General features: G+C 40.9%; 1 protein-coding gene across 3 annotated transcripts in view; it reads left to right on the forward strand.

Moving 5' to 3' along the window:
* The first annotated feature begins 500 nt into the window (after nucleotides 1–500).
* Nucleotides 501–17,644, forward strand: part of prox1a (prospero homeobox 1a) — a 33,606-nt gene continuing 16,462 nt past the window's right edge. Inside the window, exons 1-4 of one of the 3 annotated variants that reach the window (XM_036563722.1) lie at nucleotides 501–785; nucleotides 2,657–4,446; nucleotides 8,585–8,692; nucleotides 14,235–14,429. In XM_036563722.1, coding sequence (XP_036419615.1) covers nucleotides 2,725–4,446; nucleotides 8,585–8,692; nucleotides 14,235–14,429 — 2,025 coding nt within the window. In that variant the 5' untranslated portion in view covers nucleotides 501–785; nucleotides 2,657–2,724. Of the gene's footprint in view, nucleotides 786–840; nucleotides 1,055–1,413; nucleotides 1,734–2,656; nucleotides 4,447–8,584; nucleotides 8,693–14,234; nucleotides 14,430–17,644 lie in introns of those variants that run through there. The other 2 variants (XM_036563723.1, XM_036563724.1) reach the window with 2 other exon arrangements.

A 17,644-nucleotide genomic window follows, 5' to 3' on the forward strand; every position in this document is an offset into this window, starting at 1 on the left:
TTTAAAACAATAAGCAAGTCTCATTACAGTCTTCTATATCAAAGAGTTTGCTTTTTAAAAATGTATTTTATTTAAACATTTATTACCCTATATACAATACATGTGATCACCAAATGCCCTTTAAATGGATATAATATAAAAATACAGATTTTTTTGTCATTATCCTTCTTATTATTTATTTTTTTGCAATTAGCATTTATATAAATGGGATAACAAGTAAGCCCGAGTGATTCTGAACATGATAAAGAAATGAGTAGCGAAGTAGCTCAAAATCCAAGTAACGTACTTAAATTACCCCTCGTCGCTTTGCTGGTACCTATGTCGACTGGCCGTCTTCGTCCTCGTCTGTGAAGTTCAGTGTTTTGTATCGCTCCAAATCCAGCGGCCTGTTCTTATTGGTAGGTGAGAACGTTACATCACGCTGATTATGACGCGCCGTCTTCCTGCTTCCTTCAGCTGCGTCTTAAAGTGAATCTTGTTGGTGCGAGCGCGCGCTCCGGCCTCGCGCTGCTGCTCTTCGCTCAGGCGGTCTATTTCCATCTAGAGAGAGGAGCGGCGCACAAGAGCTCTCTCTCTCTCTATCTCTGTCTCTCTCTCCCCTCTCTCTCTCTCTCTCTCTCTCTCTCACTCTCTGTCTGTCTGTCTCTCTTTCTCTCTCACTCACACACACACACACACAGCGCTCGCTTATCCTGAGAAATTACAATATTCATCGCAGGGCGAACAGCCCTCTCTATTCTCTGTAACACTATTGCAAAGAAGCTCAATTCGCTCTCATCTTCAGAGTAAGTAACCTTGTCCTCACGTAGCTTGCCTTTCTCTCTCTTACACACACACACTCTCTCTCTCTGTGTGATCCGAAACGTTCGTTCGCAGCGGATTACTTTTCATGAGGTGCAGCGTAGCCTATTGCTTTATCTGTAGTGAGCGTTAATTGGTTAAGTAGGTGTACGAGCTCAGAATGATTAGGATTTTTAAACGCACTCTGACGTTTATTAGGAGTGTTTTGTCGTTCACTCAGGGAATTTACTCGCTCACTTTTCAAAGCTTACAAGTAAGTACTGATAACGTGCTTTGATGATTTTCTGTACACCTTCACGTCTAGAGTTGTTTTAAACTCATCAAATCAGTGCTTCGCCTTGTAGTTATGTCTTGTATGCCTGAATTTGGGTTTGTTTCGTATCTTTCTCGATTTTTTCATCTACATCCCATCTCTGTGTTGGCTTAATGGAATATTTGTCATTGTGCCTCACTGACAGATTTGCTTTTAATTTGCATGGATGCGCTTGCTTGTTCCTTGTACTTTGTTGTTACTGTATCTGTTGCAGTTCCTTGGCAGTCTAGTTTGCCACTTCGCTCCCAGATCGAAGCGCGTATTTCGCCAAAACTCGCACTGCATGTGAGCTGTTAGCGCTCGGTGGTGTTCACGGCTCCATCATTACGCATGTCTTTACCTATAATTGTTTCTTTTGTTCACAAAACGCGGACAACGTGTAATATTTAGTGGTTGTTTCTTTTGTTCTCTTGTTTTTTTTATTGTATTAAAACTGTGCGAAGTACTGATGTGCCGTTTCTAGGTTAGAGGTTTCTCTGACGACCTCCGTTAGTATCAGTTTTGTTGTCAGTTGTCAATTTTCTGTTTAGACATCTCAATACTTGAATAGTGTTGTAGAAATTCGCGAACATCAGCTTGCCTCCACAAAGGTCCCCAGGAGAGAGGCAGTCTAATTGAAGTAAGAGCACGCTCAGTGAGTTTTTGTTCAGTGTTAAATTTTTTACTAATCGTGCATATATAAACTTTTCGTGTCTGTTTGAGGAACTTCTTTCGCCCAGAGTTAGACTTGAGCAGTTTTTGAGCACTTTTTCTTAGCTGAGGAAAAAGTTATGGGCCTCAGAGGCGTTTGAAGACAATAGCAGAGACCAAAGTGTTTATCCTCAGCATGGTGAGACCAGTGAATGAAGAATTGACATTAGCCTAACAGTGCTTTGTAAGGTTACAGCAACAAAGGATTTCATAAAGTTTGCCTATAAATGACTGTATTACTTCTTACTAATTAATGTGTTGTTTTTTATTTATATCTGGTGAAAGACTTGGATTATATCTTTTTGTGAACTAATTTAATTTGTAAAATAGGATTAGGTTACACAAATGATATAGACAAGTCTTGTTGACTAAAGTTGCTTTTTAGCACTTTTTTGTTTATTGCTTTTTATTTCTTGTGAACAGAGGGTTCCATATAGTCAACTGTTTTTCCAGAGAATAAAGCAACGTCCTCACTGCATTGTATAGCAGTTCCCCATAAACTGGTAAAACGGAAGGGGTTGTGTTAACTTGCATTGTTGTTCTGTTCATATGCAGTTTTTTTAATTAAGGGTTCTATCTTCATCCTTTATTTAAAAAAAAAATCTTTGTTTGCATTTTGCCTCATTGCTTACTGCAGTGGAAGGTACTCAAGATGTATAATTCAGTTAAACCTATAAACTAATACTACTTAGATATTTGCAAATGCTTTTTATCCTAAAGAGAACAATTTGTGATGCATTTGATAACAATATGCACAAATTACCTGTAATATTATGCCTGTATCATAATTTGCTGAAGTCTTGGACATAGGTAAATAAACTTATTCATTAGTGTTGTTTTTGCCTTGGCCAGGTTCACAGGGTTCTCAAGCTATGTCCAGCTGACAGGCTTTTAAAGATGGCACAATAAGAGTTCCAGTGATGCCTGACCATGACAGCACAGCCCTCTTAAGTAGACAAACCAAGAGAAGAAGAGTTGACATTGGAGTGAAAAGGACTGTAGGGACAGCGTCAGTGGCTTTCGGCCGATCAAAAGCAAGCATTTTCAGTGCCATGAATCCCCACGGATCTGAACAAGATATTGAGTGTACAGTTGTGCAGCACGCAGACAGTGAGAAGTCCAATGTGCTTCGCAAGTTGCTGAAGAGGGCAAACTCCTATGAAGATGCCATGATGCCCTTTCCTGGGGCCACCATCATCTCCCAGCTGCTAAAAAACAATTTAACCAAAAATGGAGTCAGCGAGCCCAACTTCCAGAGCAGTGGCCTCTCTAGCACTGGCTCAGAGATCCACCAGGAAGATGCCTGCAGCACTTCGTCACGGGGCAGCCCTCAGGAGTGCCTGTCCCCCTTCAGCAGGCCCTCCATGGCCCCATTTGACATCGATCGGCTGACAGACGAGCACCTGAGGGCGAAACGTGCCCGAGTGGAGAACATCATTCGTGGCATGAGCCACTCTCCCAGTGTCACACACCGCACAGGTGAGAATGAGCGTGAGGGGGTGCCCCAGCCCCCAAGTCCCCGTGAGGGTTACAGAGAAAACAAGCGTAAGCAGAAACTGCCCCAGCAGCAGCAGAGTTTCCAGCAGCTTGTCTCAGCTCGCAAAGAACAGAAGCATGAAGAGCGCCGGCAACTCAAACTGCAACTGGAGGACATGCAGAAACAGCTCCGGCAACTGCAGGAGAAGTTCTATCAGATTTACGACAGCACTGACTCTGAAAATGACGAAGATGGGAACCTCTCAGAAGACAGCATGCGTTCTGATGGAATGGACAATCGTGCCCGTGATTCTGCCCCAGACCGTTCAGACAATGAGATGTCTGACCTGGATCCAGGACATTTCTTGGACCGAGCCCGAGCACTCATTCGTGAGCAAACCATGATGACAGAGGGAGATAAGCCCAAGCGGGACGGCTCCCGCGGAAAGGGACCAACGTCCATGCATTCAGAAGGGAAGCAGCTAGCAGAGACTCTAAAACAAGAGCTGAACACTGCCATGTCCCAGGTAGTGGACACAGTGGTAAAGGTCTTCGCAAAGCCCCCACGTCCACTTCCTCAGATCTTTCCCCCTGTGCAGACACCTCCAGAGCGCTTTGCAGTCAATGGCGAGAACCCAAACTTCCACACCACTAACCAGCGTTTGCAGTGTTTTGGCGATGTCATCATTCCTAATCCACTTGACTCTTTTGGCAACACGCAAGTGCCCAACACAAATGACCAAACAGAGGCCCTGCCTTTAGTGGTGAAAAAGAACTCTGCAGACCAGGCTGGGTCTTTGCCCACACCTGCGGGTCACCATCACCCTGCTCTGCACCCATCACCATTATCCACAACTATGGGTTTTAGTCCTCCGTCCTTTCGCCATCCCTTCCCTCTTCCGCTCATGGGTTACCCTTTCCAGAGCCCTTTAGGTGCACCCACTGGGCCTTATCCAGGCAAGGACAGATCTTCTCCTGAGTCCCTGGACCTGTCCAGAGAGACCACCAGCCTACGGACCAAGATGTCATCAAACCACCTCAGTCACCATCGTTCCATTTCACCATCACACCCAGGGAACCCCGAAGGCCTTTCCTTATCACTCATCAAGTCTGAATGCGGTGACCTCCAAGATATGTCTGACATCTCTCCATATTCAGGAAGTACAATATCCTTTCACAAAAGCTTAATATCCATTTGATTCTGTTTATAATTATGTGTTTGCTTTAATATTTGTAGAATTTTACAGGCATCAGATCTCGATAAGCATTGAGCAGACACAGAGGGCATGCATGAGATGGGACTTTGAGCACTTGCATAATGTATTGCATATGACTAGGACAGTTCTTGCAGAGGGGTTAAGAAATGCAATTTAATTTCAATTTATCTCCATTAATTGGCACATGTTTAAAACGCTGTGTTCATGCAGTGGCTTAAAGATTAAAAAACAGCTCTGTGGTTGGGGGCTTTTAACTGTGCGCTATAGGGAGAAGTGCTGAAAGGCCCCGCGGTGGTGAAGATACCTCCCATCTTCTCTGTTCTCACACTATCACAGAGAGACTCACAATAAAACCCCCTCTTTCATCACAGCGCATGCAAGACTTTGTACATAAATGCTCAAAGCAAATCATATTTCAAAGCCAGGAAGTAAAAGGACAAGTGGGATCCTTCGCTGAGAGGTCTTAGCATCTTGTGTTTAGAAAGACAAGAAAAGATATCTGTCCATGAGGGGGCATTTTAGTTCAGAAAAATTTGTCCTTGTTTAATGATAAATTAAAGGAACAGGAGGAACCGGAGTACAATTTATTATTATTTTTTCTTTCTTTCCTTAAACAGCCCTCATTTTTTCCCAATACTTCCTCTTCAAGGTATTGCTTCAGAGAATATCTACAAATTGTCTTATTCCTTATGATTATAAACAGCTCGCTGTAGTCGGAAGCACTTGCAGTACTAATAGCTGTTGCCTGGCAGCAGATCTTTTCTTTTCATCCATCTCTTTTTTTTTGGTGTGAACAGGTGTTTGCAGGTAGCTGTTTATCTTTCATCCCCTTCCCTCTTTTTTTTACCAAAAAGCCACTAGATGTCTAACAAGCTTTGAATAAGCCCATTTTAAGAACAGACAGATCTGAAAGAGCACTATGTGCACTTTTAAATTAACAATTGTTTTTAATGAAATTCACTTACTCCTTAAATGTGACTAATTCTTGCATAAGCTATAATTACCTATGAGTGATTCTTTTAATTACGTTATGATATATACTTTAATTGATAAATATATACTTATTTGCAGGTTGTGTTTATAAAATATTCGTAATTGATTATTTTTATCCCCATTAGAGAACAAGCTTAAAGGCAAATGAATCTACTTCTGAACGTCAAAGTCAAAGCTCCTATTATTCTGTCCAATAAACATGCGTGCACCTGCACAGTTGGGCTCCTAACAGCAATGTCTCGATATTTGCAAAATAGGGTGTTTAATCAAATATTAAATTTTATTCAAATACTAAGAGTAACAGGCAGCCAATTGTCTTCAGCCGTGGACAGAATGATCTTCCTTGTCACGCGCCCTCTTTGCATCTCAAGAAAAATAGCCTTGTTCAGTTTCCCTCCAGCATTTGCATATAGAGAGACCGAACAGCTCTGGCACGGTACGCCTGTAAGACACACGGGGGTGGGGGGTGGGGATGGGGGGTTATTGAAAGCAGTTTGCATGTCTAATGTAGCAGACAGAGCTGAGGTCCGCTGTTGTCCTAAAGACATAGTTTAAATTTATTTTATTTAGCTGAAGCTACAAGCCGCACAGTCCCATAGAGAAGCAGCAATTCAACAAATATTTAAGTTAAATACACTCAAGTGAATAAAGTTATTAGGCAGATTTTTTTTAACATGGTAGTATTACAATAGGAATCCTTCAGATTTCATCATCCGCTTTTTCTCTGCCGAATTAAAAGAATAATGTGTGTTTTCTTTTTAAATTAAAGCTGCCACACTTTAAACACTCAAAAAGATTCTTTTTCTTTTTTTTTTTCAACAGGAGGTTAGGATCAGCTGTAGTGCATTTGTTGTCTAATCTTTTATGTTGCCGAGCAGATGTCTGGCATTAATTTATGGATTTATCATCCCTATGTTTTCCTCCCTCTCTCTCCTTACACCTGGCAGTTGGATCAAATTTCAGTAGTTATTGTCTCCCTTTCATGAAACACAGTGAATCCAAAACCAAATCCAAAAAGGGCTGATGGTGCACAGCATACATGGCACTGCTGTTTATGTAGCATCCCATGTGGCTATAAACCACGGTCAACCTGTTTTCCTCCCTCTCCTCCAATTCTTCATATTCATGTTTGCGTTATTTCCTTGACTGACCTTGGCTGTGGCCCGGCTTGTTTTACACCGAGTGGAGCAGTGTTTACTTGATCTATTTTGTCATTGCGCATATTTTCGTATCCTAGAAACGGCTGTATTTTTCTTGGAAGAGAGGTTTCCTTGTAGGAAATGGGCATTAGGTGAGTCAGCTCCATCAAGTCATGCTCATATATTGTTCCAGGACCTAAGCACTTACGTCTGTTTCAGAGAAGTGTTGAAATGACACTTTTTGTCCCAAATGTGTGTTTTTCTTTAGAAGTTGTCTTCAGTGTAGATGGAGACGGTGTACCAATTACTTACTAAGAAATTTAATTGCACTGCATTGCTGGTGAGCCTTGCTGCTTATCTGAGCTTTCTGGGGCATTTTCAATAATTTGAATGGGACATTTCAGTGTAATTAATATAATGAAGAGGGAGCCGGTGAGGATGTTACTAGTCCTTTCTCTCTCTAATCTAACCCAATTCTCAGTTCTCCCAATACTCTCTCACTACTCTACTGGTGTATCGTGGAGATGCTCTTTGCGCTGAGGCCTTCATTCAAGGGGCTGCATTGCATTCTGTATGCTCCTGAGTAAGCCTTGAAGTCCTTGAAAATCAGACTTCACTTTCTCTTCCTCTGTCTCTCACTCTCTCTCATCCTCTTCCCCTCTCATTCACTGCTGTTATTTGCTGTATGCGTTATGACAGATGGCACAAGAGAGAGGCTAATGCTCTTTTAGTCTTCCCTATCAGCCTAATGGAGGTCACACAGGGTTCTACTCCTCCCCTTCTTTCCTAGCACAAGGAGCATGTCAATCAACGTGGACAGCATCATTGCAGAGCCACTGCAACACAAATAGCACTGAGTCTATTTGATTACTTATAAACAAAAATCGATTTCTTAGAATATTTTTTATGCACGTATCAGGGCACATAAAGCATTTCATACTAATCCGTGTCTCTCCACACAGTTTGTCAGCATGATTCTTTGTATTTGACGCCTCGATTGTGAAATGGACACAATACAGATACACTGAACATATGAACTCACTTGAAGGTGCCACAGTGGTGAATTAGCGCCCGCTCTCTGCATTGCAGGGAGGGGGTAGGCCTCCGCCGGGCGAGCCTCTTAATTGACCTTGCAGGGGCCCATTGATTTAGCCCCACATGCATCTTCATTTTTGATAAATTATAAAGCCGTTAATTTGCCGAGGAAATGGCATGGCCAGTCTGCAGCGCAGATGTGGCTAAAGCCGGCCTAACTGGCAGCACGGGGGCCGTGCCAGGAGGCTGTGGGGGGCTGAGGGTGGAGGGCTGGGGGTTGGTTTGGGGTGAACTGTAATGGGTAGATGGCTCTGGTTAGCCATGACTCCTCCTGGGACTCCACTCAGCAGCCGTCTGTTTACCAATCTAGAGGGCAATGCCACCTCTAGATAAACAGAGTTTTTATTGGGATAAGCAGGCATTTATTGACCAGCAAAGCTGAGTATATTGACTAGGACTCTTTTAGGACCTTCAAAGGTCTTTTAATAAACCAGTCAGAAAGAGGAAGTTGTTAAGTATAGGTTGCGATTTGTGGCTTGAAAACATAAGCTGCTGGACAAGGAAGTATTGTTGGACTTCTTTGTCTTAGCATTTTAAAAATTTAGCACAATTGTTATGTACTGTATATACATAGTGCAGTGTGTTAACTATAAATGTCTTTCTCTGGAAAGTTTCTGTTTATTATTTATTGTGTGTGTTTATTTTACAATTATAGGTACACACACACACACAATTATATATATATATATATATATATATATATATATATATATATATATATATATATATATATAATTTAGTGTGTGTGTACCTATAATTGTAATATATATATATATATATATATATATATATATATATATAGTATTCATAAAGTTTTTTGTGTATTTCGGTATACTTTCCTTGACCTCCCATTTTCCCAAATCCAAGAAGGACTCTCCCCTAACCACCTGAAGAAAGCCAAGCTGATGTTCTTCTACACGCGCTACCCCAGCTCCAACATGCTGAAGATGTTCTTCTCCGATGTGAAGGTGAGCCTGTCTCTGACCGTTAACCACATGTCGTGAGAAGTGGCTCTGCCACACTAGCCCAGATGGGTCCTGAACAGACGGCCAACTCTCTCTCTCTCACTCACTCTCACTCTCTTTCTCTTCCAATTAAAATAACTGGCCTTAATCTCCTAGAGAAGGACAACATTGCAGAGCTAAACCTAAAAGCCCACTTTCCCTTTCTCTTGCTTTCACTTAAAAACAGCTCATGAGAAAAAAAAATGCTAGCCTGCATTGTTTTTTTAATAGCTATCTGGGTGGTGTGAAGTATGCTGCAAAACTACCAGGGGACCCCCAGTTCCCACCCACATCTCTTAACTGTTGCTGTTGGTTGGAATACCAGGAGGGGGGGTAGGGGGTGATAAGCTATGATGAATCTAAAGGGGTTGGGGAAAACCAGGCAAGTGAAAGGAAGAGAGAATGGTGGGGGCAATAAACAAACTAGAGCACGAGAACACATACAAAACAATGGTGTCTCTTATTTACAACTTAATTTGTTGTTGATGCATCGTACAGTGAGCATACGGGGGGAGAAATAATGTGACAGATTCAGGCCACATTATTCAAATGAGGAAAGGAGGGTCCTCTCACTCCCAGCTGGCCCTGTCCTGGGTCTGTTGCGACCACATCATCATGGCTACTATCTACTGTCCTGCTGAATATAGTGGCATCAGTGCAAGAAATACTTCTCAGCGGTCATGAGAACTTGCTGTCACTTATTCTGACACTGAGCTATTAGATGTAAAGAGATGATGCGGATTTAATTAAATAATAATTGAAGTTGTCTATTTACATTGCATTTTTAGACAAGGTCATGCCATTCTTAATACACTACATGAAATTATTCTGAAACAAGGTCAGGGTGCTGGGAACATTTTTTTCAGGGGTGCATTGGCACAGTGGAACAATGGGAGGCATGTGTTTTCTGGATCAAAAAGTGTGTATGTTAGGGAATTAAGCATAAATTACTGACTAATTACAGTGGAATAAGCTCATGAAAGCTATGGGAATAACTAATTAAAAAGATGTATTCACCACAATGATGGGATCTTAATAGAAAATAATGACTGTGGGAAATAGGTTGATACGACAACTGTTTCGCAAAAATTGTCTTCAATGACATAATAAAAGCCCCTGTCGTTTGACCACATTATCAATAAAATCTCTTTCAGTTTGAATATTGTTCATTACCTTATTAATAAAGTAAGTCTGATCTAATAAAGGTAATAGATTGTTATGGTTACATTAAGCCAGAACAACACAGTCCTGTTTGCATTTGTATTGTAAAACAAGTAGGAAAATCGACAACTGTTAAAATAAAAAATAGACTTGGTTTGGGGGGAAAGAAATCATTTTTTAACATTACATTATACATACATATTTGAGCGGTCAGCAAATAAAAATTGGTTCTTGTACTTAAAAGTTTAGTGTTTCAAGATTCCTAAACCAGCTATTTTAGGCCAATTACTTAAATGCATAAGCAATAGATCTTCTCCCCTGCTCTCTTTTGTATTCAGTTGTCAGCTGAAGTAGGGGTGGTTAATATGACAATATTTTATCATTATCATCATAAATTCTGTCACAATGAGCTTTTCGGAGCTTATCATGGATTTCATAGAACACTCAAAGAAAACTGACTAATTATGTTTAGTTACAAAGTGCACATAATGAGGCCTGTTTAATGGCATTTTGTGCAGGGTAACATAAATATAAAAATCATTGTAGTTGTATGTTTTTTATTATTATTATTATTATTATTATTATTAATAATAATAATAATATTAATATTGCACTAGTATTTTTATTAGTGGCACTACAGGTTCTATTTTGTCTATTCCAATGTATTAAATCTCAGAAAAACTAAATATTGTGATGCATATTGTGTATCAAGAAAGTGTCTTATCAGTATTGTGATGTCAATATTTTGCCATTTCACCCAGCTCTAAGCGGTAGTGTTTAAAGATGTGGGGAAATCTGTGTATTCTCATAGTGATTAAACTGTGGGTCAGACTAGAGACAAGGATCATGATAGCTTGCTTTATTTCATTGTTTCAATCTCCAATATCCAATATCTATTTTCTGACCATGAGTCTATTGTATAAGACTTGATATGGTATATTCACTACTAGCCTTTTCTAGTCTATGCTGAATAGTTGAATAGGGCCAGAGGTTACTCAGGAGGAGGAGAAAGTGTCTACGATTATGAAAAGTCACAGTAAGTGTAAAGATGGTTGTTATTTTTTAATCTCTGTGCCAGGGTCAAGACCTACAATTGACCAGCAACAGGGGCAACAGCAGTAAGGTCACCCAGAGTTGAGGAAAATTATTTTATCCTGACATCTTTTTTCATGAGCCATTTTCTTGTGCTGAAATAACAACATGCCAGACACCATTAACAGATGAATATCGAGTAACCTACTGGGGCACTTGGCATACTAGGTTCTGTAGAACCTGACTTTTCCCACATTCAAGTTAAGAGTGCAAGTCTTAAGTGGTGGTGGTTCTGAAGGTAGAGGTGGTAGTGGGAGGGGTAGAGTCCCCATATAAGTAGTGTCTCAAACAGGCTTGCGAGGTGGATGTGAAAGCCCGTATTGTCCATGGCTAACAGAGGAAACGTGCAGAGTGACGGGTCAAATCTTCCCCCCTGTGACTCAGAAAGAGGGATCTCTATTGCTAGAGGAATAATCTTTCACAGGCCTGTGAGCATGAGTGTGTGAAACGCTCCTGTCAGCGCACACACCTATACGCACACAGGTTCTCTGAGTCGATCGCTCCCCAACTGCATTGAACATAGATTGGATAGTCTTAAGTTACAACACTGGTAACGTATAATTTCATATATATTACTATGTGCCTATAAGTGTGTTAACTTTAACCTGCTGCTTTGTGTTTTGTTCAGTATAAGAGAGGCCTAAGAACTATATTGGCCATGTTTGTTTGACAAGCAGATGACACAATCCTTAATTGCTGACTTGTCACGTTCCAGCAATGCGGCCCTTTTGTCCACTGAATCTCTGGCATTTCTATTCGGCAACAATGCGCTTTAAATCTCCTTTTATACCACACTGCCAAACAATGTCATGCGGACTTACTTTTCTGTGCTCACCATTATGTCATCCGCTGGCCATTCTAGAAAAAAAATCCTCCCTCTCTCGCCTTTCATTCCTTTTCTCTGCAAGCTTCGCTCATATGAGACAATGTCTTATGACAATGGAAAGGCCTAATCTCCATGTCAAAGCAATTTTCATTCCCCAGTGAGCAGGCTGCTATCATTTTGTACTGTTTTGTTTCTTATTCTAAGAGAATTAAGACGAGGGGGGTGCAAGTGAATAAGTCGTCACAGGGTCCAGGGATCCTTATCTCAGTGTCTGGAAATTTGGACAGCGAATGTTTGCTGTGCAGATGTAACGGAAAGGTTGCCTTCCAAGTTCAGTAGATACTAATATGAGAAGTTCTATTGTAAGGCAGCTAACCAGGAGATCAGATAACCCCACTTTCTCAATCTCTCTCTCTCTCTCTCTTTTTCTCTTTGACACACTCTCTCTCTCTTGCTGGCTTTCTCTTTTACTCTCTTGTTCTTTGTGCTGTGAAAAAAGGCAAAACTGCCATGCAACCAAAATGTACAACTCTTGTGTAGGTTAAATACATGTTTGAACTTGTGCAGACTAGAGCATTTGAATGATGACTTAATCATTTTCTGGTCAATTATGTGTGAAAAATCCTTACAGTGGTAGTGTAATTACACCCATGACCTGGCCTTTTGGGGGAAGCCATCAGCCTGCTGTAGCTTGGGTCTCTCCTTCTGACTGCTCCCCACTATGAATTCTCACTCACTTCATTATCGTAAATTTGAGAGCATGGAGGCAAGTTTCTACATGGTAATTACATCTACCCACACACAACATGACTTTCCTTTCTCTCTCTCACTCTCCCCCTTCCTCCCCTCTCCCTCCTCAGCTGTCATCTAAACACAGGCCTACACGTTCTCATCACTACAGATAGATAATTGCTCACTGTTAGTTTTAGTGATTAGCGCTCTCAGAGGGAGGGGCATGGAGTGGAAGGCGACTCAGGGCTTGATGATCACCCATAATAACTAAAAGCAGCCGACAGAAAGCCCACTGGATTTCTAGCTTTTAACTCAGCTACATACACCTCAGTTGTCATGCGTACTCACATACTTGACAAAGCTGTGCCGACACATCACTAAAAGATACAGCAAAATGTAACACACAAAAACTAAAGAGCTACAGTGCTTTTGTGGCTGTAGGTCACTTGCTGAGGTTTTAGAGTAACTATACAAAGCCACACAGTTTTACATGGTGCACACTACACTCAACTTACTATGTAACACCACTTTGTTGGTGTATGGTTTGAGACTATAATCTGTCTGTTGTCATGCACAGTTTTTGTCAGCTGCCATCTAGCCCTTTATCAATGGTTTGGTTCCGACCACAGAACCACTCGTAGATTTTCTATTTTACTCTTATTTGGACCTAAAAATAAAGGTGACTGACATGTAGAGAAACCCAGCAATGCCTGATACATTCATACCAACACAGCACATACTACTATGTCAGTGTCACTGCTGTTGTGAGGAGAGTCCACCACCCAAAACATATGTGGTCAGCCACAGCCCTGTAGTTAGAAACTGAGCAATGACGTATCGAGTAATTGAATAGATATAGCGTATCTGTAACATGTGTATGTATAAGGTAGGTGTTTCTAATAAAGTAAGTGGTGAGTGTAGCATTAGGTTCACTAAATTTCCTGAAATAGTGCAGCTTCCAAATTACCCAGAATCACTCAATGACCCGTGTTTTACATACACCTCCTCCTCTGTAGCACAGCTAACTTGTTGCAGGGTTTTTATTTAATTTTGTGTGTTCACTCAATTTCACCCTTTGTGCGGATATTATTAGTGCTGGGGGATGGGAGGGTGGGGTAGCCCTAGGGCATATCAGAATTAACTGAGCTGCTTGATATGGAAATTTGCTGTCAGTGCTTTAAAGGCTGTTGACACAATTATAATTTCATCCACTCAACCCTGAACTGTTTGCATTTGTGCACAACAGCAAGTATCTGTGCCGATCTTGCAAGTCTCCATCAAAAACCCTGACCACTCTGTCACAGCTGAGGGCATATTTTCTTACCTGTCATCCTCAAGGACAATATAAAGTAAACAAATTTGTAGAAACTAATATCTTACCTTGTAAATGTTGTTAGCATAGCACTAAAGCGCTAATGGAACCATATAGATGTTGCACGTGTTCATTTTTTATTTTTTTTTTTAATTTAATGAATCGTTGATATGTGAGCTGGACTAGTATTTACAAAAAAGAGAGAAAAGGAAAACAAAAATAAGAATTTAACACATGTAAGTGCAGTAGTGAAAATCTGCCCTTTGCCCTAAGATAAAATGGAGTATCCAATCTTTCTGTGAATATTAAAATCTTTGATATTTTGTGACCCTATAGTCTTGTAACTAATATTAAAACACAGTGCTTCTGTTTTTTTCTTCAAGTTCAATCGCTGCATCACCTCTCAGCTGATCAAGTGGTTTAGCAACTTCCGGGAGTTCTACTACATCCAGATGGAGAAGTTTGCCCGGCAGGCCATCAATGATGGTGTGACCGGAGCTGAGGAGCTAACCGTCAGTCGAGACTGTGAGCTGTATCGCGCCCTCAACATGCACTACAACAAGGCCAACGACTTTGAGGTGAGCTGTTGTTTATTGTGTGTGTGTGTGTGTGTGTGTGTGTGTTTGTCAAAATTAAAAGAAAAGTTATTAATATAAAAAGGGCACATGATTTCTGTGATTAAGCAGATACTATATAAATTCTCATGTAGAGAAATCTCTTTTTTTGTATCTCTTGTGTGTATGGTGTATGTCTATGTACACAACACAGTTACATGATTAGTACACATATACACTTGTTTATTACTTGAGTAAAAGTATGTTTCAAATACGTACCATCAAAAAGTAGTCTTCAATACATTGCTAATTTATACATTTGAAAACAATTTACAATTGTTTATTTTTAAACAATTTGCTGCCAAGTGCCTTCCCAACCACTCTTCTCCTCCCCCTCGCTCATGAGGTAAACAGAATGAGCTAGTCTTTTGTTTTTAGTTTTTTTTGTTTTATTTATTTATTTTTTTCTGCTGAAAAAACTGTCTTTTGAAAAGTCAGGCATAACAATGCTTGAAGTCCACGTGTCCTTATCAAATATAATTTGCCATGTTCATATTTAATGCTCAGAGCACCACTGGTAACTGTCCACAGGGACTCTAAAACATTAAAACACTATTCTTACATCATTATTTAGCTGTTAGCAAAAACTACCCACTCTACCCCCTATACAAACCCCCTGTTTCATTGTGAGTAGTTCAAAGTAAAGCCAAGGTTTATGAAGACTGAAGATATAAAGAAATGCTCTTGCCACACCGTTGCAACCAGGAACATATTTAGGGGAGGTGTTCCCTATTTCCATACATAAATGTGGAATTTGCATGGCTAGGGAAGAAACTGCCTGGTGCCATGAATAAGACTGTTGTTGCAGGAGAAGTTGAAGTCAGGGAGAAACTGATTTGCATAGTAGGAGCAGACTGGGCAGGTGTGCAAGCATGTCTATATCAAAGACCACTGGATTTATTTATTTATTTTTTGCACAAGGAAAATTTGATCTGTAATGCAAATCACACAAAGAAAGCCAGCCCTGACTGCGTTTTTTTTCTGCCTCTGACTTGCATGCGTTTTGTCTAGTAGATAAGAAGTCACCCAGCTTTTTTTCCCACTACGCATTCCCACTGTGCAAAAGGACACTTTTTTTTTTGCTTCAAATTGTACTCTTTGCTACCTGTCAGGCCACAAGGCATGACACTGGAACCTCAGCCAATTCAGCAAGTCACTCTTTATGACAAATTTAGCATCATCAAGTTCCATCTTGCTAGTTCCTCCTGAATGAATATGTCCTCTGTTTTGCTGATCATTTGATGTTAATCTAGTCTGTCAATGTGCACCACTGATGCACTTCCTCCTCCTCTGAGACTTTCTTTGTAGTTGTTGGGCCCTCTCATTTCTTTGGTTCTCTCTTTCTCTCTCTTTCGTCCAGTTTCCTTCTGCTGCCTTGTTTCTTTCATCCTCTTCACATTGTTTCTCCCCCTCCTTCTGCCCTTCCTCCTCTCTTCCCCATTACAAACTTTTTAATGACATAATTGTCGCATTCCTCATGGTGGAATGAGCAGAGGCCGCAATTAAAGGAGCTCCATTAATTGCCTTGCCCGCTCTCATGTTGCACACTCTGTGCTTGCCTTTTTCTTTCAAGTTCAGCTGTTTATCCTTCACCTCCCCTTCTTGATGCTGTTCCAGTATACCACAGTTTTACTCATAATTATCACTCATTTATCAGCTTGACGATGCAATTAATGAATACAGTTAAGGCTTAACTCAGAGCATCCCATACAAGAGTTGTCTAAAGCCTAAATTAAAACTGGGAGTGACTGTTGTTGCAGAGATCCTCCTCTGAAAATGTCAGTGTAATTGCTAACCACATATGGGCACATCTGTCTGGTTACCTGGATACATGTTTGCCTGGATACATCATCGAAGCTACACATACACTTTTCTAAAATCAAGGTGTCAAACAGAGTTATTTGGAACAGAAACACTTTTGGCTCCCTAAAGGACCTTTTGACGGATGGTTCCTTAAAGAAACGTTTTTGTAAATGAGATGTCTACTATACAGAGTATAAAGAATACTTTAAAGGTCAATGAACAGTTAGAAGTTGTTTTTAGAACATCCAAACCAAGAACCTTTCAGGAACCTTTATTGTTAAGAGGGTATTTAAATTGTGTCTTGCTCTTTTCCTCAATAAACATATTATAACTTTAGGCAATGCTGTAAAGGCAGTCTAAATATCAGCAAAAAGGAGCGAGGAGCAACTGAAACTATTCCTACATTGAATAGTGAGATTGTGTGATAGAGCGAACACCTGTTTAATCTTGCAGCACAGTTTGGCATTGTTAGTCAAAGTGGTGTTTCCTGGCCAGACGACTGTGGTCCCTGGTTCTCAGGAGCAGCCTTCACACTTACTGTATCACATCACAAGCGCCATTCAAGAGGTCTGAGAGGGTGGGGTCCCCGGGCCCCACTGGGATAAGGAGACATTTTTATGACAGCTCTGGGAGGGTCTCATCTTTCACCCACAAAATAGTTCAAGGCTTTTCTGTCAAAGCCCCTTGAGTCTACACCCGGCCTGGCCCAAAGCCCCCTCTCCTTCCCTCTCCGTTTCCCTCTTTCCCTCCCCTCCCCACATGGCCAGTCCGAGGAGTGTATAGAAGAGGCTAAGTCTCTTTCTCTCTTTCTTTCTCTGTCTCTGTGATCTCTGAGTCCTTTTGAAAGAGTGTTGGTGGCCGTATCCCCACAGCAGATGAACACAGACCTCCTTTGACTTCAAGAGCTCTCATCCTTGTGTCTTTGGCCTATCAGGTGTCCACACTTATCATTTACTTGCTCTGTTTTTATATAAAAAATGGGAAAGTTTCCATTTTTTGTGACTATTTTGCCTTGTTTTGACAGCATCCTCCCTTCACTTATCTTTATGCTGAGAAGATCTGATGAAAAGAACATCAGATGAAGAACTTTTATTTCCCTTTTCTCAATACACTTTTAAATCGCACAGTTTCAGAGCGCGTGCACATAAATGTACGAGTCTCTGATCAGTGCTACCTTACCCCAACACAAAAAGATCAATTATCCAACATCAGTGACAAGTCTCCCTCCTCCCCAGGTCTCTCTTCTCTTTTGTTTCTCTCCCCTTCTCTCCTTCATGTCTGCTGCTCCTCTTGTCCGTGCCTGGTGTGACCTACCCCAAAGGCCTTCATTATTAATTGTCCTTTGGAGACAGGGAAAAGTTCAAAGACTGTGCGGA

The sequence above is a fragment of the Colossoma macropomum genome, unplaced genomic scaffold (assembly GCF_904425465.1).
Source record: "Colossoma macropomum unplaced genomic scaffold, Colossoma_macropomum, whole genome shotgun sequence".
NCBI lineage: Eukaryota > Metazoa > Chordata > Actinopteri > Characiformes > Serrasalmidae > Colossoma > Colossoma macropomum.